This window comes from Phoca vitulina, unplaced genomic scaffold (assembly GCF_004348235.1).
Source record: "Phoca vitulina isolate PV1807 unplaced genomic scaffold, GSC_HSeal_1.0 scaffold10, whole genome shotgun sequence".
NCBI classification, from domain to species: Eukaryota; Metazoa; Chordata; class Mammalia; order Carnivora; family Phocidae; genus Phoca; species Phoca vitulina.
Window position 1 is genome coordinate 45,984,953 of NW_022589713.1, and position 20,825 is coordinate 46,005,777.

At 51.9% G+C, this 20,825-nt stretch overlaps 1 protein-coding gene across 2 annotated transcripts in view; it reads right to left on the reverse strand.

The window, feature by feature from the left end:
* DLEC1 (DLEC1 cilia and flagella associated protein) overlaps positions 1-20,825 on the reverse strand; it is a 71,055-nt gene that overhangs the window by 7,551 nt on the left and 42,679 nt on the right. For both annotated transcript variants that reach the window (XM_032408985.1, XM_032408984.1), the window contains exons 10-23: positions 19,723-19,815; positions 17,054-17,144; positions 16,081-16,243; positions 14,879-15,071; positions 14,096-14,154; positions 13,341-13,509; positions 12,824-12,917; positions 12,461-12,591; positions 12,194-12,352; positions 9,551-9,690; positions 3,021-3,174; positions 2,245-2,355; positions 1,196-1,326; positions 500-691 (exon numbers count right to left, since the gene is read on the reverse strand). In XM_032408985.1, the coding sequence (XP_032264876.1) occupies positions 500-691; positions 1,196-1,326; positions 2,245-2,355; positions 3,021-3,174; positions 9,551-9,690; positions 12,194-12,352; positions 12,461-12,591; positions 12,824-12,917; positions 13,341-13,509; positions 14,096-14,154; positions 14,879-15,071; positions 16,081-16,243; positions 17,054-17,144; positions 19,723-19,815 (1,880 nt within the window). The remainder of the gene's footprint in view (positions 1-499; positions 692-1,195; positions 1,327-2,244; positions 2,356-3,020; positions 3,175-9,550; positions 9,691-12,193; positions 12,353-12,460; positions 12,592-12,823; positions 12,918-13,340; positions 13,510-14,095; positions 14,155-14,878; positions 15,072-16,080; positions 16,244-17,053; positions 17,145-19,722; positions 19,816-20,825) is intronic.

Consider the following 20,825-nt stretch of genomic DNA (forward strand, 5'->3'; position numbering starts at 1 on the left):
AAACTGTGAGTGGCTCCCCACCAGCCATGGCAGTGGTTTTCAAGTTGGGCTTCCTCGCCTTAGGAGACGAGGTGGGGAGGTGTTTGCTCTGGTGTGCTGGTAGACCACCAGCTTCTGTGGCGTAAATCCTTTCCCCGTGGCTGATGTCCAGTTACAGCTTTGCAGAAAGCCTCCCTGCGACATCTCTGCCTACACGGCTCCCGCCGCTGCCACGAACTTCTCCCTCACCCGCTGGCCTCATCTCTACCGCCTCATCCGCCGGGAGTGCCTCCCCGCCCCTGCCTGCCACAACCCCAGCCTCTCCCGAAGGCCCCCTCAGAGTCTGGGAGATGGGCGGTGGGAGCCGTTTCTCTACATTTCTCCAGGTATCCTTGTGAAAACACACCTTCTCACTCCTCACACCAGCCTCTGGCTGCCTAAGCCACATAGATGCTTAATAGGGCAACCCTGCCTGGCCCCGTCCTCCCTGGGAACTGCCCCTGAAAGAAACCGGACTTACACACTGGGTTTCTGGTTCAGGCTGTCCTGGGGACTCCCGAAGTACTCAAACTTGAGGGTGAAAGGTGTCTGTATCGGGGAGCGGTTGGTCAGGATGAGAGCGCAGCTCACACGGGTCCTCAGAGGCACCTTGGAGCCGAAGTCAAGGCGGAGTTCCTCCAGGCAGCTCGGCCACAGCTCCGTGCTGGGAACACTGCCCCGGGCCCAGGGCACGAAGTTACAGGCCACCCTCGGCCCCGCCCAGAGGGCCCCCTCGGGGAGCAGTGTGAGAGCTGCCTACACACTGGGCTTCATCCTCGGACTGCCTCCCGTGAAGCTGCCACCCACAGACGCATCCTTCCTGTCAGCTCAGGACGCCAAGAGGGGCCTCAACCACAAACCTTCCCTGACCAGGGGTGACTGGCCTATCTCCCGCTTGCTGGGCCTTGTGTGGGAAAGCCCAAGCTGCCTACGGCCCTGCCCCCTGCATCTCCTACCTGCCCGGACGCCATGCCTCCAAGTAGGCGGGGGAAAGACCACACAGAGCACAGGGTTTGGGTAGAGAGACCTGCTCCCAGAGAGGTTGGCGGGGGCACAATAATACTGTGGCCCTTTCCTGGCCGAGGAATCAGCTGGGAGTGGGCTGGTATCACAGTGCAGTGCTAGTCCTCTGTATGTCGCCTCAACCCTCAGGCCCTGGCCCCAGCCCTGGGCTCACCTGCTGTCAGAGCCCTCCATAGAGATGGCAATAGCCACCTGCAGTCCCTGGGGTTTCCCAGAAATGCCCAGAACCAGTGGCTCCTTCATGCCTGACACGGTACAAGGGAGGGCCAGATCGCTCAGCTCGTCCTATAAGAAAGCCCACCAAGGGCACATCAGTACACGTAAGTCCCAGGCCGGGGCCTCACATGGTCTTCCCTAGCAGCGGTGGTTGCTGCGGGACACTCAGCACAGAGGCCTTGACCTCTGTCTAGTCTCATCTCTGTGGAAGGGCTCCTCAGTCCCTCCAGTGAGCCACCATCCACAGGCCCAGCCTGACGTCCCACATCCTGGCCCCTTCCTCAGGGCTCCTGGTTGAGTCTGCTCCGAATTTCTGTGCATACCCACACGAAGGGAGACCCTCAAAGTGGGCCTCTGGAGAAGCTACACACTTATTCTGATGAAGCTGTTACCACAGAAATCAAGCCCTTCCTGACTGAGGCCTGCTCTGTGCCTGTGTCCATCTGCCTATCCCCGTAGAGCTCAGACTCAGCGGAGAAAGAAAGTCTACTGTCTCCAGGTTTGCCAGGGAGAAATGGGACTGGGTCTCCACGTCTCCACAAGGAAGAAGTCTCTTTTCCCACAAGAACCACAAACAGATAGCCAGCAACCCCCAACCAAGTACTGAGCAAGTTCCTCCCCGATGGCCTTCCTGTGGGCTGCGTCAGGGAGCAGCTGTGCCCTTCTTCCGGGAAGGCGGCCACCAGCTAGCCTCTCCCAGTAGCACCCAGCACAGGGCCTGTTCCACATCCTTGGGCAAATTGGAAAGCCAGGCCCACCTATGGCTGCAGACAAGGGGAGGGTAAAGCTGGTGCCAAAGGCTACACATGGCCAGCGGGTCTGAGGGCCACTCAGGCCTGCTCCGGGCTTCCTGACCTTGTATCCCTAGAGAGCAGGCCTAACAGGAATGGGGACCCCAGACCCAAATGCAAGGAATCTCTTGCCCTCTTACAGGAGTGGGGCAGGGTGCCTTCCTAGCCCCTCAGGCCCCCTCACCACCTAACTCACCTGGGTGTGAGTAGCCAGCTCCAGGCTGATGTGGCGCTCCTCACTGGGGCCCAGCGTGCCGCGTCTGGGGGAGGCCCTTGCCGTGCAGACGCTTGCTTGGCGCCCCAGCAGCTGGCAGACATGTGGGTATGGAGGCCCTCTTGTCACACGCTGGATTCCTGGCGTGGACCCGGGGTCCGCACAGGGCTTAGCACTGGGGCGCGCTCTGCTGGAGGCTGGCGGTCTGGGGGCCCGCAGCAGGACCAGAAAGGGCTGGCTGCTCTCTGGCAGGGCTAATCCACCGGTCCCTTCTCCTGCCCTCCCCAACCCTGGGCGGACCTCACGCCTGTCAGGCGTTGCCTGGACTAAACAAGCTGCCCTGGGAGGCCCAGGGTGAGGGTGAGGAGAGGGCAGCCGCCTCTGAGGCACGGGACATGGCCCCATCTCCCACCTCCCACAGCACACAAAGCAAGCTCCACGGTCAGCCCCTCGGGCAGTGCCTAGCGGGGCTCGCAACAGCTATGTGGGCCAGCCATGGGCTACGCCGGCTGGGAGCCCTGGCTGTGTGTTCCAGTGACTCCTTCTCAGCTAGGGAACTAGAATTCCCTGGAGGCAGGGCAAGGAAAAACCAGACCAGATGTGCTGCTCCTTCAAGGAGCCCAGCAGTTCTGAGCACTGTGGGTCAAGGGGCAGGCTGCAGGAGAGAGGTGAGCACCTGGGGGGCAACCTCCCTCTCCACATGGGCCTCTGGTGCTGAGGGCTGCAGACCCAGTGGCTGACGGTGCAGGCTCACTCACCGTGCCCCAGTGGAATCGGGTAGGCAGGAGTGTGCCGTTGATGAGTGTAACAGTTGCCTTGGTGGGCACGCCCACATAGAGGTTCGTCACTTCCACGTGGCTGCTTTGCAGGTATACATGAGGCTCCTGTACCTCGGCATACACAGGAAGGTAGCTGGAACACAAGGAAATAACAGGTATACTGATTAGAGAAGAAACAAAACTCCCTATTTGCAGATGACATGAGGGTCTATGTGGAAAACCCCAAGGAGTCTATATTTTAAGAACTTCTTAAAAAACAATAACAACAAATGCAACAACCTCCCACAACTAACGAGTCAGCAAAGTTACGGGGTACAAAATCACATTTGTGGACCACGAACATGTGGGCATAGAAATTAAAAATACAATACTATTTATGATTGTTCAGAAAAACTGAAATACTTAGATATAAATCTAATAAAACCTGTACAGGATTTATATGCTGACAACTACACAACACAGATGAGAGAAATCAAAGATTTTTTTTTTTTTAAGATTTTATTTGTTTATTTGACAGAGAGAGACAGCGAGAGAGGGAATACAAGCAGGGGGAGTGGGAGAGGGAGAAGCAGGCTTCCCGCCGAGCAGGGAGCCCAACGAGGGGCTCCATCTCAGGACCCTGTGATCATGACCTGAGCCAAAGGCAGACACTTAACGACTGAGCCACCCAGGCACCCCAGAAATCAAAGATTTAATAAAAGGAGAGACATACTATGTTCATGGATTAGAAGACTCAACACAGTAAAGATGTCAATTCTCCACAAATTGATCTATAGGTTTAACATAATTCTTAGGAAACTCCCAAAAAGGATTTTTGTAAATATAGACAAGCTCATTATAAAATTTATATGGAAACATAGAGGACATAGAATAACTAAAACAATTTTTAAAAAGAAGAATACAATAAGAAATCACTGTACTGAATGTTAAGACTTTATGGCTACAGTAATCAAGATAGTGAACCATTGGTGGAGAGATATACACACAGACCAATGGAACAATATAGAAAATCTAGACATACACTCACACCAATCTTTCACAAACTCTTAAATGACAGAGAAGGGGAATGAACACTTCCAAACTCATTCTAAGATGTATTACTCTAGTAACAAAACCAGACAAAGACATCACACACAAAAACACAGACCAGTATCTCTTATGACTACAGATACAAAAATCCTCAACAAAATACCAGCAACCCAAATCCAGCAACATATAAAAAGGACCATACAGTGACCAAATGGGATTTTTATAAGAATACAAGAATACAAATGTGGACCATACACACCAATCTTTATAAGAATATTCTTATATTCTTATAAAGAATACAATACATTCTTTATAAGAATATAAGAATATAAGAAAACCAATACAACTTTTGGTTTTAACATCCAAAAGTCAATGTAAAACACCATGTTGACACACATAAAGGATAAAAAGGACATGATCATTTCAATAGATGCAGAAAAAAACATTCAAGGAAATCTAACATTCTTTCAATAGAAAAACAATCAGCAAACTAGGAATAGGAGGGAACTTCCTCAACCTGATAAAGGACATCAACAAAAAGCCAAGAGCTAACATCTTACATAAGGGGAAAGACTGCTTTCTTTTAAAGATGGGGTACAAGACAAGGATGTCTACTTTTGCCACATTTATTCAACTTTATACTGGAGTATTAGGTCCATTAAGCAGGAAAAAGAAATAAAAAGCATACCAATTGGACAAGAAAAAGTAAAATTATCTCTATATATTGATGACACAATCTTCTACTTAGAGAACTATTAGAAATAATAATGAATTCAGCAAGGTTGTGCGACACAAGATCAATGAACAAAAATATTTGTATTTCTATAAACTAGCAATGAATATTCATAAAATGAAATTAAGAAAACCAGTCCATTTCCAAAAGCATCAAAAAAGATACATAGCAATAACTTTAACAAAAGAAGTACAAGATTTATACACTGAAAATGACAAAACATCATCAAAAGAAATGAAAAAAAACCTAAATAAATGGAAAGACATTTCATGTTCACAGATAAGAAGACTTAATATGGTTAAGGTGAATATACTCCCCAAATTGACCAACAGATCCAATACAGTCCCTATTAAAATCCTAGCTGGTTATTTGCCATAATTGATAAACTGATCCTAGAACTCATATGGAAATTCTAAGGACCCAAAATAGCCAAAACAATCTTGAAAAAGAACAACAAAGTTGGAGAATTCATACTTCCTGATTCCAAAACTTACTACAAAGCCACAGTAATCAAGAAAATGTGGTACTAGCATAAGAATAATTATATAGATCAATGGAACAGAACTGAGAGTCCATAAATAAACCTTCATGTGTATAGCCAATTGATTTTTTTTAAAGTTTTTTTTTTTAAAGTAATCTCTACACCCAGTGTGGGGCTCAAACTTACAACCCTGAGATCAAGAGTCACATGCCCCACTGAATAAGCCAGCCAGGTGCCCCTAATCAATTGATTTTGACAAGGGTGCCAAGACAAGTCAATGTAAAGAATAGTGTTCTTGGGCGCCTGGGTGGCTCAGATGGTTAAGCGTCTGCCTTCGGCTCAGGTCATGATCCCAGGGTCCTGGGATCGAGTCCCGCATCAGGCTCTCTGCTCCTTGGGAGCCTGCTTCTCCCTCTGCCTCTCTCTCTCTCTCTCTGTCTCTCATGAATAAATAAATAAAATCTTTAAAAAAAAAAAAAAAGAATAGTGTTCTTAAAAAATGGTGCCGAGGGGCACCTGGGTGGTTCAGTCAGCTGAGGGTCCGACTCTTGATTTTGGGTCAGGTCATGATCTCAGGGTCCTAGGATCAAGCCCAATGTTGGGCTCCCTGCTCAATGGGGAGTCTGCTTGTCTCCCTCTCCCTCTGTCCCTCCCCCCGATCGCACACTCAGTCTCTCTCTCAAATAAATCTTTTTTAAAAAATGGTGCTGGAACAACTGGTTATCTGCATAGAAAAGAATGAAGCCGGATCCCTTCCTCACACCATACACAAAAATTAACTCAAAACAGATCAGAGACCTTAATGTATGAGCCCGAACTACAAACTCTTAGAAGAAAATCTTTGTGACGTGAGATTAGGCAATGGTTTTTTAGATATAACCTCAAAACCACAAGCAACAAAAGAGAAAAATAAAGTGGACCTCACGGAAATTAAGAATTTTTAGGCTTTGCAGTATACCATCAAGAAAGTGAAAGGATAATCCTCAGAATGGGAGAAAATATTTGAAAATCATATACCTAATAAGAGATTTATATCTAGAATATATAAAGAACACTTACAACTCCATAATAAAAAAAGACAACCCTATTTTTAAAAAGTGGGCAAAGATCTCAATACAGTTCTCCAAAGAAGACAATGGCCAATAAGCAGATGAAAGATGCAAAACATCATTTGCCATTAGGAAAAAATAAACCAAATCCTCAATGAAATATCACTTCACACACACTGGGATGACTACCATTAACAGATCATGAGGATGTGGATAAATAGGCCAGCAGAGTGGAGAAGGCTGGAGACTGGGTCAGGATTGGCCACTGTTACACCTGCACCATTATATCACATACCATTTGTGGAAAACTGTAAATAAAGAATAAAGAAGTAAATATAATGCTGTTCTAATGAGAAAAAAAAAAAGTAGAAGAAAGGACGTGATCAGATTAGCTAATCACACAGAGAACAATTTAAAATCCCTGGAGAAGAAGGCCCTGCAGAGCTTCCCTAACAACAGAACGAGGCACCTCATGGGCAGGAGTGGGCCGTGGGGAAAGGGTCAAGGACTTAACTCAACACTGCCTGCAGGTTAGCGTGGCCAGTTCAGGGCCCCAACGCCTGAGCTCACGCACAGACGCACGCACGCACACCGCACGGCCACACGCAACACACTGGAAGGTGGGTGTGGGGCTGACAGAGGTCAGGGCTGATTCTGCAGGAACACGGGGCCTCTCAACTAGCACCGAGGGAAAACAACCATAGAAATCCACTTCATTCCTATTTACAGATGAAGGAATGCAAAGATTTGAGTAGCTGGCCAGGGTAGGCTGCCTCTACTGTTTGTCTTGGCTGCCTTCCCCAAAGGTGCCTTCTTCCTCCTGGATTCAGGTCTCTGGGTACTGAGGGTGCTCACGTCCACTTTGCTCCCTGGAGGAGGAGTGCTCTCCACACCTACACCCCCTTCCTCAGAAACCCTAGATCACCAGCTCCTCGTGTAAATCTCCTTCCTCTCCCACTCCAAATGTGGAGTGGGCAGCCAAGGATTACTTATTGTAGAAGAAAACCCCAAAAGTAAAGGAGAAGGATCCCAACCAAAAGGTGAGAAAACAAAGGTGAGTTTCCTTGGGGGAATCTGAGACACTGCTGCGTCCATAAGACAATAACAGACTACTATAAAAAAGGATGAATCCGAGAGCAAAAAAGCTTCACATTTAAAAATATGACTGCCAAAAGAAGGGCATCCACCAAAGACCGAATTAGCACCCTGCAAGGCCAAGGACATCTCCCTGAACAAGGAGCACAAACGCTGAGATGGACGATATGAGGAAAATGGTTAAATTCCTGCAGTCCAGATGCAGCAGACATGTGGTGGGCTGTGGGGGCTACGATCTTTTCTTGCCTGGCCACTTTCGCACCAGCTTCTTCTGGAGGCCGCCCCTCCCCTCTGGCACAGGCATGTGGGGGGCACGTGACCCAAAGAGGCCCAATCAGAGTCCACCTCCGGAGAAAGCCGGTTTCCTTATTCTCCAAGGTTGTTAAGCTGGGAGTGTGGGAGCCTGGAGCCTTAAGTGGCCCCCCTCCCCAGGGCAGAGTGGCCAAGGGCCCTTGCCACCAGGGGAGAGAAAGGCGAGCAGAGAAGCAGAGTTGGGGGGTGGGGCGGTGAGGGTGAGGGAAGGAGGTAAAGAATGAGAGAGAAGCAGAAGAGCAGACCCAAAAAGGCTGGAGCCCATGGATTCAGCAGGGCAGGAATGCCCCCTTCCAGGAGCCAGCAGCTTCCCTGTTACGCTTAAGTTGGTTCCATCTGTGTTTCCATCACCTACACTGGAAACATTCTGATTCACGCTGGGTTCTTGAAGAACAGAGATAGGAAAGAAGATGGCAGACTTAATAAAAGGCATTCTCCCAGGGGAGAAAGACTTGACCTTGGTATTTAAGGACTGCAAGATGCCACGTGGGACCAGTGAGGAAGAGTACCACTGAAACCCGTGCTGGTGATTGTGTGGAAATACATTCAAACCAAACGGACACAGGTGGTCCCACCCCCGCAGCCATCAGGTGGTCACATTTAAAAGTCAGATGTCACTGTGAGCGCGTAGGGTAATGCGCAGCCTCATGCGCTAGAGGTGGAAGTATAAAATGGCAGTCTTTCTGGAGGATAATTCAAGAGTATCCATGAAGACTTAAAACAAGCACTTAAGTGTTTTTATAATGAAATACCAAATATATGCAGAAATGACTATTAAACACAGCTGCAGCATAAATTACATATATACCGTTTAAAGAATAAGAAGAACACCTGTGTACCACCCTTACTCAGCTTAAGAAAATGAGTATGAGGGGCGCCTGGGGGGCTCAGCTGGTTAAGCGTCTGCCTTCGGCTCAGGTCATGATCCCAGGGTCCTGGGATCGAGCCCCACATCGGGCTCCCGGCTCAGCGGGGAGCCTGCTTCTCCCTCTCCCTTTGCCTCTCCCCCTGCTCATGCTCTCTCTCTCTCTGTATCTCTGTGTCTCAAGTGAATAAATAAAATCTTAAAAAAAAATGAATATGATGCTTCAAGATAATTTGGGAAGGGGTGAAGGAGATGAATGAAACAATATTTGTAGTGATATGATAATTACTGAAGGTAGGTGATGGGTACGTGGTGGCTCATTATACTATTCTATTTTTATGTATGTAAGAAATTGTCCACAAGAAAGAAAAAAAGGAAAGCAGGCAGGAAGGGAGGGAGGGAGGAGGAAAGAAAGGGAATTGCACCAAAACCCTTTGAAACTTCCAGGGCCGGCCTCCCAGAAGACAGTGGTATTTGCTCATTTAAATACATCACAATTTTTGGTGTCCATTCTCCTGTTGACAAACACTGGTTGCTTCCAGTTTTTCACGACTATAAACAATGGCATTGAGCATCCCCTGTGAGGGCTCGGCTCCCAGCGCACACATGTGTGTTTCTCTGGGGGCGCCTCTCCGAGGGCTGATGCCGGGTCACAGGGAACGCACACACTTGACTTCACTGGGTGACACAGAGTGCTGTTGAAAGTGATTGTACTCATTTCCAATCCTTTGGCACACAGACTAGAAGGATATTCCCTGTAACATGACCAGGGAATTTTCTCTGGGCCATGGATTTTCTTTTCTGTAATTTCCAAATTTTATAGAATAAACATGTTTCAATACCCTTAAATTCCTTAATGACTATAAATCCTTCATGGCGTACAACATCCACATACTGTGACGAGGCATGGAGTGGGCTGTCATGGCTGCCCGGCTGCCCCCTTACCTCCAGGCCCCGTTTACCACCTCCAGCTCCAGGACGGTCTGCAGTCGCTGACACTGCTTGGCCTCCAAGGTGATGTTCACTCTGCACTCCCCCAGAGGGTGAATCTGCCCGCTTGAGGGCTCAATGTCGAAGGGAGATACCTGGTGTGGAGGTCAATCCAGAAGAATGAGTACAGAGGACACTTGGAATTGCAGAACTGGCAGTTGGGTAGCCCCCAAGCTGCCCCACCTCCTCAAAGAGCTGCTAGGATGCAGGACAAAGCAAGCAGGGAGAGCAGGGCTCTTGGGATTAAGAGAACAAAAACCAAGTCTCTAAGTAAAGGAGAGGGTCCCCATGCACTGGCCCAGATCTGAGAGGTAGAGGGCAGCCCCAGTGTGCAGGCATGGGTCAGGACCCTGAGGGCTGTAAGGACGGAAAACCATTGGGAGAAGGGTGATGCTTCCACGACCAACCGCCCTCCCCACCATTGCCCACTGCAGGCTTGAACCCCTTAGCCTCCATACCAGGCACAGAAAGGGAGAAAAGAAGGACAAAAGCTTAGGAAGAAGAATGCACCTGCAAGGGGGGCTCTCTACCCCCATCTTCCTGTTCCCAACTGAGACAAGGAGCACTGGTCTGACTGAAGGGCCCCATGGTCACACTGCCTAATGAGGGTGTCACTGAACATGGAAAGGTCACATCCTGGAGGGACGCTATCCCCTCTTTGGTCTCTTCATTCCAGGAGACTGAGACAGTGAGTGTCAGGCCCCTGCCTGGAGGGCAGCCTGCCCATCCCGTGGAGGCCTGCGGTCTTCTACCCCCTTCCTCCCACCCAGGCTGCCATGCTGGCCAGGTCAGGTCCAGAGTGCTTGTCTTGGGCTCTGTGCTCTCTTGCTTCTGACAGCTCACCTCCCCGGCACTGGTGGGAGGGAGCGGCTGGACTAACTCTCAGCAAAAGCGGCTCATGTGCTCAAGTCTAGGCCCCAAGCTCTGGTAGTAAAGAAGAGCCCCTTTGCTTTCCTTGGTCATTGTTCCTCACATGTGTCTCCCCGGGAGTCCTGGGGGGATGCTGTAGGCCAGGACTGCGTCTCTGTGCCCCTGACCTGAGCACATCTAACCGACCCCAAATCCCAACATTATTTTTGAGAGCTCAAAAGAACAGAGTACAGAGAACTGTAGAGACAGGATTCGAACCAGGCTCAATTAAGACATAAATCTTAATATACTATGAAATTGACAGTTACTTCAATTATAAAAAATTATCATTCTTCACAGTGGGAGAAAAACCCATATTGGGAATTAGAGAACCAGGATCTGTTGATTCCACCACTCAGTAGCTGTGTGACCCTGGGGAAACCACTATCCTTCTCTGTGTCTACCCAATAAGGAGGGTGGCTGTGGTCTGTGCTCTGGGAAGCCCCAGAGTACGGTGGCCAGAGCAGTCACACTTTATTTTCCATCTTGGGCTTCTGCCTAAGGTTTCATTTGAAGAAAAGCTTCCTGCCTAAAGATATTGATACCACCCTGTCCCTGTCCCCATTTTCCACGGTTCCCAAATCCGAGTGGGGAGACCGATGAGCCTGGACAGAAAGTGCCGAACTCCAAGCCTGTGTAACAGGACATTTGGCAATGGTGCTGGTAATTTGATGCAAATTGTCCCAACTGCTAAGTTTCAGAGTGCCCAGCTGCAGAAATGAGGCCGCTGCCTAAAGGACAAGGCCGGTCAGGTGTAAAGGAAAGGTCCAGGAAAAAGGGATCGCCCACTGGCAGATACGATGGATCTGCGGCTGCACCTGTCTTTCCTGGGCTTTTGCATGTGGAAGGAGGGAAGGGCAATGTTCTGCCCCTGGATGGTAAGTGGGCAAGCAAGAGGGGACTTGGCAGGAAGCAGTCAGAGGGAGGGTTCTTTCACCACACAGACCTGGTCAGAGCGTCACATGGGCAATAAGGACCTAAGGCAGCTCCCAAGAAGTCACAGCTGCCCCGTGTATGAAGAGTGGGGGTGACCAGCGGTGACTCACAGCTACCCGCAGGCAGGTAGGGAGTAACTGACGTTTCGTGCCCCACTCGCTCTGGTTTTGCTCTGGATTGCACATCATATATAAATGTGATGATGATGATGATAATACTTAATCACTTTCAGTGTTTTCTGTGTTTGTAGTTAAAAGGAAAGAGCTACTTGAGTGGAAATGCATGCGGGATTCTCCTGTTTGGGGCCGCAAGCCCGGCGCAAGTGCCCCCTGGTGGCAGGTACTCAAACTGCGAGCACAGTCCCTGGGAGGTTGGGAGCCTTGAGGGTGAGCCCTGAGGGCCGGACCCCCTCTGGAGGCCTGGGAGCTTCCGGCCCAGCTCAGCTGCCTATTTTCCTCCCAACTCAGCCTGCTTTGACAGAGGGAGAAACCCATGTCTTATTTCCACATCAGATGGTGGAGAAAGGAACAGGAAAATCCAGTTCGGGGTTCAGTTCTGCTGTCCGGGGGAGCCCAACTGCCTCAGAGATGGGGAGAACCGGGGACACTGCCAGGCAGGAGTGACGAGGCAGGCCCTTCCTGTCCAGCCTCAATGCTCTGAATGCGTCAGGACAGGTCTCCCTTCCTACACCACAGGTGGATCGGCTCCCGGGGGGAGGGGCGGCAGTGCTGGGGCCAGCGGTGCCGGACTTACGCCCTCACGCCTCTCTCGGAGGCAGACCAGGCTCTCCTTCATGCACCACGTGGCCGGGAGCTGGCTGACGTTCTGGATCTGGATGGAGTCGGTGGCTTTCTGCCCCAGGTGCAGCAAACCAAACTGAAGGGCTGAGACGTTGATGACAAGGGCGGGCCCCTGAGACACCCAGAGGGGCCTGTCACTGGGCCGCCTTGGGAGTGGACTCTGCGCCCTACCCCTGCCACCCTGCTGGCCCACCCAGCCGCGCAGCCCCCCCAGCAGCACCTTAAAGGCCGCCTCAATGTGTAATACCACTGGCGAGGGTGAGTTTTGGATTTCACACAGCAGGTCCTGGCTTGTTGGGCCAGGGACACCCCCGGTAAAGCTCAACTCAAAATCCTCCACCTCGTTGGGCTCTGGAAGAGAGGGGGAAGTGAGCTGGAGAAAGGGAGGGGGGCAGTTCCCCGCTGCGGCTGGGCCCAGATGTCCGGCCTCCACCGACTTCTCATCCACCACACAAGCCAGGTTGCAGCTGGAGCTGATCCCGGAACCCCCTGAACCCCTGCACAGGCCCCCTGTCCTCTCAGGTCGACCCCCACCCAACCAGCCCCAGGAGGTCACGCCCCGCCCCCACCATCCCTGCAGTACCTATGGTCCCCATGCAGGGTTCCACTTCAATGATGTGGCAGTCACTGATCTTCCCCCACAGGTATCTGATGGGGGACTTGCTGTTGTTCCACATCTGTAAGACACGCCCCAATCCAGGCTCCCCAGGCACCACCCCTGCACAAATCTGTACCCACCAAAGGACTGTGGGGCTGTGGGCCCACAACGGGACCTCCCGACACCCTCCCAGCTACTTCTTTGCCATCCAACAGCACCGACACCACACGGCAGGGTTTGTGGGCACATATCCCACCGAAGACCCACAACCACAGGAATGGTCCCACAGCCCTATCGTTCGGAGGATGCTGGGGAGCTGGTAAAATGACAGACGTGCCCAGCCCATCATCGGTGCACATCAAGTCAGGTTCAAGAGCCCTGGGGACAGTCTCATCCTCTATGCAGTGGCTATCATCCACCCCTCCAGCCACATCCTCCCTATGCTCATGCCAAGTTCCGCGCACTCCTGGCCAGCCTAGGCTGGGGAGAGACCATTGCCTACCTTAAAATTTTTCTTCACATTTATGCCAATGTAGTTCTCCCCGGGGATGATGAGGGCATACGGTTCTAAGAGAACCTGGAAAGGTTCCACTGAGCCTTTCACCTCGATGTCCAGGACAATCACGTCATCCACAGAGTAAGAAAAATCCTTCAGGTTTTCCTGTTCCAAGCTGAACACAAACCCACCGTGAGCTAAGAGCCAACGCAGCCTGGGAAGATGGCTGGGAGCATGGCCCTGCATGGCCCTCACCTCTGTCCCTTCTCTGTGGTCTTGTGAAAAGAAAGCACTCCCCTACCCACAGCTCTCAAGCACCTCAAATCAGAGGCACGAGCCAGCCCAACAGTGATAGTACTGGGACGGGGTGCCTGGCCTGCTGCCTCCCGGGACTATGCCGTAGTGGTACCCAGCCTGGGTCTCCACATGAGGCTGACCGGAGACCCACCCTGACTGTCTGCCCAGGGGAGAGCTGGTGGAGATGCCCCCAGCGGGGCAAAGCCTCTCCTCCTTAGTCGCCACCACCCAGGGCCCAGCGGCCTGGCTGCCCAGCGCTGAGGCTAAGTGGAGCCCAGCGAGCCGTTCCCCGCAGCTGAGCCCCTCTGGGCCTAGGTGCCAGGGCAAGGCAGAAGCGCTCCCCCGTCAAGGCCTGCTGGGGGTCAGGGGGCTGCTTCCCTCCTTGCCGTCACCTTCCCCAGTACCCCCAAGGGGAGGGCAGGCCCCGCTGCCCACCCCTCATATAGGGCCCAGTCCCCACTCACTTCATGGGCTCTGGGACTTCCTCTAGCACCATCTGGAGCACACTGTGAAAATCCCTGGGCTGCAAGACAAGCACAGCACCCTGAAAACAACCCGCACTCCAATCCGCTTGTCCTGGAGAAGCCGGGAGCCATGGCAGAGAGGCCTTCCGAAAACCACGGCGCTGCTTCCCTACTACCGCCCCTACCCCAGGGAGGGAGGCAGCACTCGGGGTGTGGGGCCGCCGCAGTCTCAAGGCTGGCGTTCCTACCTCAGCGGGCCTCAGCGGACAGGAGGGACGGGCCCTCCAGGCCCTGACACTGCCTCTCGGCAGCGCCCTCAACTGTGGGAGGCACCGCAGCTTCCCAGAACAGTAGGGCCGGATGCCGGCTGGACAGGCAGGGGAGCGCTCCCTTCACCCCCAGCTCTCATTTCCCCTCTCCTCACACAGGAGCCCCCCATGGGAACCGGCCCTCGGCACCTGCACCTCACTCTCTGGGGGAAGCTGGGGGCTGGGCAGAGATGTGACTGTCACCGACGCAGTGGAAACACAGAAGATGCCAGAGCTGAGGAAATGAGCCCAGGGTCCTGCTACAGGCAAGGTGTGTATGCCATCGGGACCAGGCAGAATAGGCTGCTTTGTCCTCCAGCCCCACTCTCAGCTAAGTGCCGGCCTCGGAGGATGCCAGGATCTCGTCAGGCTCAGCTGCGGCTTCAGTGTCACTAAAGGACAAGGATGGGGGCGGGGGAGGGTGAAAGTGCCACGACCCCATCATGTGTGACTACCAGGATGGCATCGTTTTTACCTCATGAGGAGAAAAACTCAGGATGAATTCATGGTCCGTGTGGGAGCTGAGAACCCCTCTTTCAGGCAGGATGGAGAAGGCCGTCTCCCTGTCAGGGTGGTACTTGAGGCTGTCCGGGCTGTAGGTTTCTCCAGGCATCAGGGGCTGCAGGTTAGGCTTCATGATCTGCCAGTGGAAGGCCAGCTCCACGTGCCTGTGGGGGCAGCAGATCTATGGCCCAATTTTGCCAGGCCCAGTCTTCTGCCCCCCTGCCTGGCTGGGCCCCACTCCAGGAGTGAGCAGAAAGGACCCAGGAACAGGAAGTGGGGGAGCACGTGGGTCAGGGGTCCACGCAGGAGACCTCCTAAGACAGCTTCCCTCTCTCCACTACAGCAGTTGGGGGTTAGAGCCACGGGAACTCAGGGAAAATGGTAAACACAGGGAATCAGGCTCTAACTATTAAGCTGTAGATATCCGGAACATTTTCTGCAGTGTCCACTACCACGTGAGAGTTCCAGAGGTTTGCCCCCTGGACTCCCCACTCTACCACCCTCCACCCCTCCAGCTGTGGCCTCCCAGGACAGCTCTGTCCGGAAGGGGATGTGCCCACCGGCTCCCAACAGAGAAGTGACAACTGCACGGTGGTGGGGAGGCGGGATTCCAGCATGCTGCTGATGGGGAGGGATGGCAGATGGGTACTGCTCGTCACCTCAGGAGACAGACCCTTGTAAGGCCTGGGGTCACCACGGAAGGTCTGTGCTAGTTTAATGGCAGTGCTCACAGGATGGTCAGGAACCGAACCCACTGGTCACAATCTGCCTGATCTTGGAACTTGGCTGGCTTCCCCTCATGGGCAGGGCAAGACCTCTCTGCAAAACTGCTCTGGGCTAAGGATACTCCAGGATGATCTAGAACAACACTGTCCAATCTAACAGACAGCGGCAATGGTAATCTTACTTATCTGCTCTGTCCAATACGAGAGTCATGAGCTACACATGTGCTGGTACTTAAAATGTGACTGGTGCCACCGAAAAAGTGAGTTTTATTTTAGTTTTAATTGATTTCAATTTCGATAGCCACATGTGGCTACCGTGATGGGCAGTGCAAATCTGGGTTCTTCCATCTGGCCCTTGGAAGGACCCTCCGGTCTCCCTGGGAACTCCGGGCCAGGTGCAGAAGGAGAAAGGGTGCACATTGGGAGGGGGCGGCACAGCATCACTCACGTAGCATTTCTAATAATCAGCTGCTTTCTAGCTGTGGACTGAAGGTTCTCGGGCTCAAAGCGTATGAAGTGTTGGGCTGTTAAGTCTGTGAGCTCTCCAGGCTCCGGCTGACTTTCTTCGCCAGAAATATAGATCAGATCCAAAGCAACCAGCTGGCCGATTCCTGACACAGTAAGATGGTAAAGTTTCACTGGGGCTGACATCAGGACTCTGTGGCCAAAGGCTGTCACAGGATCCATGCCACTGTCCACATGCAGCTGGCCTTGACCATGACCCCAGGAAGTGTACAAAGAGGGGAACAGGGGGCCATCAGCACACAGATCCTGTACCCGTATCTTCCCAGACTACAAGGAGGTGATTTTGATAACCTGGCCCATAGCAGGCACTCAGTTAATGCTTGCCGGGTGAAACTGGATGGAAGGATGGATGGACAGACAGATGGATGGACGGAAGGATGAACGGAAGGAAGGGAGGGAGAGAGGGAGGGAGGGAGGGAAGGAAGGAAGGAAGGAAGGAAGGAAGGAAGGAAAGAAAGAAGGAAGGAAGGAAGGAAGGAAGGCAGGCAGGCAGGCAGGCAGGCATCTTGGGGAAATCCAGCAGGATGCCCCTTCTAGCTCCACAGAAACTGGGGTGCTTCTGGTCATTTATGTGTAAGTTTCTGGCAATTCCCCAAAGGAGATCGAGGTGAGTTTAAAAATGAAGAAATCAAAGACTTCACCCCAGGTTCCCATCTGTCTCTCACGAGAAGGCTCCTTGGGATTGTCCCAAAGGCCACACTGACTTGGGTCTCCAATGTCTGACCAGAGCAACAGGCCCCAAACCAGGCCCCAGAGCCTGGAGGCTGCAGCAGCCCCTCTTACCGCCTGAGACAGGGCGGTAAGAGCCGTACCACGGCCAAGCCTAGTGCAGCAGCTTCTGGAGTCAGGGTACCCACCCACCCCGGCCCCAGGCCTGGGAGTACACACAAGCCCACCTACAGTCACCAGCTCCTTTATCTGGCAGTTGTCACATACAATGATGAAGGTCTGCTCTGCCTTTTCTAGGCTCGTCGGGAGGAACAAGACCTGGCGGAGAGAAGGGCTGCCCTGTTACCTCCCTCCTCCTCTCAGACACACACCCGCCCTCCCCTTATTCTCCACTTCTCACTTCCCTCCCTGCTGCCCGCCCCTCACCCCCCGCCTTCTCCCTAAGGCCAGGGGGTTCTGCCAAGACCCCACTCCAGACTAATGCAAGAAGCATGTTGAAAGGCATGAAGAAAAAGTTCACAGAGACTGAGATGCAAACAGCTCTTCAACACATGAACACATGTTTAACCTCATTCATGATAAAAGAAATGTAAATGAAAACCACCCAGAAAAAGTTTTCACCCTTCATACTGGCAAAGAGCAGAAAGCCGGCAATCAGAAACGCAATGAAAAGAGAGCTGAATTTTCTTCAAAATCATCTGGAGGGGAAGGGCGGGGTTTGGCTGGAAGGGACGGAGGGGCGTAGATGCGATGAGGTTGGCGAAGAGTTGATCGATGTTGACTGGGTGCTAAGGACCGGAGTGAGTTGTTAAACTAGCCTCTCCATTTTTGTATATGCTTTAAAATACGCATGACAACTGGTTTTCTCTCTTTTTTTTTTTTTTTAAGTTTTTCTTTTACGTTTGATAACACACTGTAATTGGCAAGGGTGTGAGGGAACAGACACCCTGACATACCCATGTGGTGGGGATGTGGGCAACGTGAATCACAGTTCTGACCAGCAGAGACCCCCGAGTCGGCAAACCCACTTCAAGGCCTGGAACCTGCCAGGAGACTCATAGTTGGACAGAGTGATGTATGGAGTTGCCGAAATGGCCAGAGATCAGAAAGGATCGTCATGGCCCTCAGGAGGGGACAGCTGACCTGACTATGGATCACTGGGGCAGTGGGACACTATGCAGCTGTGACAAGTAGGAGAACGCTGTTCAAGATAGAGCAGAACAGTGAGCGGGCGGAACAGAGTGTAGTGTGGGCAGCGGTCTGTGGGAAGCACTTCACTCTTTATCTAGTTGCAGCTTTTGATTTTTCATCATGTGAATTTGTTTCTTATTTAGAAATATGAATACATTTTTTAAAAGATTTTATTTGACACAGAGAGAAAGAGACAGTGCACAAAGGGGGAGCGGCAGGCAGAGGGAGAAGCAGGTTCCCTGCTGAGCACAGAGCCCGATGCGGGACTCGTTCCCAGGACCCTGAGATCATGACCTGAGCCGAAGGCAGAGGCGTAACTGACTGAGCCACCCAGGCGCCCTGGAAATATGAATACATTTTAAAACAAACGCCAAATAATCAATAAATAAAATACACAAGGGATGCCAAGGGGAAAAACCTCCCCTTGACTCCTCACTGCTCTCCAAAGAGTCCTGCTGCTCCCCTCTTCCTTTCCCTGGGGATCACAGGAAGATGGGATGAGGGGATGTCCTGGCCTGGTCAGGGGTGACCGGCCCCAATTCCTTAAAGCCAGACCATAAAGTACTGACAAGGCCTGGACCAGGCAAGAGGACTCAAGCCATCAGCAGGTGAGGTCTGACAAAGCCCTACAACGCCCTGAATTGGCTTCATCCCAACCCCCAAAAGCCAGGCTCTTATCGGGGATCAGATTAGTACAGACATGAACAAGAAGGCATCACTCCAGGACTCCCAAACGAGATCCCATCAGGCACTTGACACTGGAAAGCAGCTAATAAAGGAAGCCTGCCCTTTCCCTATGGCAAAGCAGCTTACAGCAGTGGTCCTCAAACTCTGCTGCACACCTGCAAGGCTTTAAAAATCCTATGCCTCAGGCAAACCCCACACCCATTAACTCAAAACCTCAGGACTGGGGCCAAGACACCGGTGCGTTCTCAAGATTCTCAGGAGATTGCACTAGGTAGTTTGAAAATCCTATGGCTCTTGGCTTAAACCCCCTTCCCTAGAAACCAGACAGCGTTCACTCTTGAATGTCATGCCTCCTCCAACAGGCTAGTGAGGAAGGCTCAGAGTCCTGGACCGGGGAGTCAGGGAGGGCGAAGGTGTGGAGCAAAAGGGGCAGGGAGACATCATCATTCTTCACAGACTGTGCCGGGGATCAGTGAGCAGGTGTGAGGAGCCGAAGGGACCACTGAAAGAAGCTGGTTAGGAAAGGACAAGCCCCACAGCCAGCAGATCCAAGTCTGGGACCTTTGGCAGAGGTCCAGAATAAGGCCGAAGGAAGGAAGGCAGGCCTGGCCAAGCCTATAACTGAGGATAAAAGAGGAAAAAGAGGACAAAGCCAGGCACTAGATCTGGTGGGGGTGGAGGGAGGTGTCCAAGAGAGACCAAAGAACCAAAGGAAGATTCTGGAGGCAGCTAAGATGGGAGGGACTCCCAGGCTAACGGTGTGGACAAGCAGCATTGGGGGATCATGATGCAATGCTAGGGCTATCTGCACTTGCTTTGTAAGAGGGGTCATGAGAGAGTCAAATGACATCACCCCACAGAATGTAAGAACGTTCTCCTACACAGAAACCATCCTGGAATGGGAGTGGGTATTCAAGTCCCGAAAACACAGAGGCGAATGAAATCACGTAAGTAGTTGAGGAAACAGCCATGGCCAATCGAAAAGAGGAGAAACTATACGTGATGTCTGATTACCTACCTCCACACATATGGCCTGCCCCGGAGCCAGCTCAAACACCGAAGGCAGGATTCCAAAGGGACGTTGCTCAATGAAGCCAATGGTTGCAACAGCCTTAAAGAAAAGCGGAAGATTACACAAGAGCATGGAAGAGACTGTAAAATCCAGCACTCCGATTACACACTTCTCTCCTCCAAACATCTCTTTTGCAATCTGAAGGATCTTAAGGATCATCCAGTACACAGCCAATGAAGAAACTGAGGCTCGCCCATTCCCCAAGCACTCCCTCCACCTTCCCTGGGCCGAAGGCGCACAGAACACCCATGAGGAGCTGAGCCCTGGTAGGAGGCAGAAGGAACACCACTGACATGAAGCAGAAGCATGAGAGGAGGCCTCGCCCGGGAGGAGGGCTCCCAAAGCATAGTCCTTTCCCCAGCCCAGCGCCCTGTGTGGCTGCCTCCATCCCCGATGGGTGGTTCTATCCCCTCCATCCCCGATGGGTGGCCCGGGGTCGAGGGGAGCTGCCACCTCAGTGTGCTAGGGACACAAACCCACACCTAGAGGACCCTGGCAGGCAACAGAAGTGAGTGAAATGGTCTTGGAACACGCAGTCCTCTGGATCTATCACCTGTTTCCCAGAGACACGGTTACAGAGAAACAGAGCTGAAAAACAACTGTGAGCACGCGGTCCATGGTGCCGGCGCTCGGCTCCAGCCAAGGGGCCACGGGGAATCCTGGCCCAGCGCTGCACATCTTCCAATTTTTCTTTTCTCCTTTTCCTTTTTTAAAGATTTTATTTTTTTAAGTAATTTCTACACCCTACGTGGGGCTCAAACTCATAACCCTGAGATCAAGAGTCCCATGCCCTACCAACTGAGCCAGCCAGGCACCCCTCCAATTTTTCAGAGACTGGAAATGCAGATTTTTAGGTGAAATCTCCCTAGTTTTAAATGTCCCAAAAAATGTTTTTGAGCACTGTGCCAAATAAATACACACACAGAATTCAGCCAAAGAGCTGCCAACGTAGGACCTCAGATGTATGAAAACATTTGCCACAGTAATGACTGACTGAAGGAGTAAATGCAGTGGCACTTGAGCCAGGCTTGGAAGGATAAGGGAGGAGA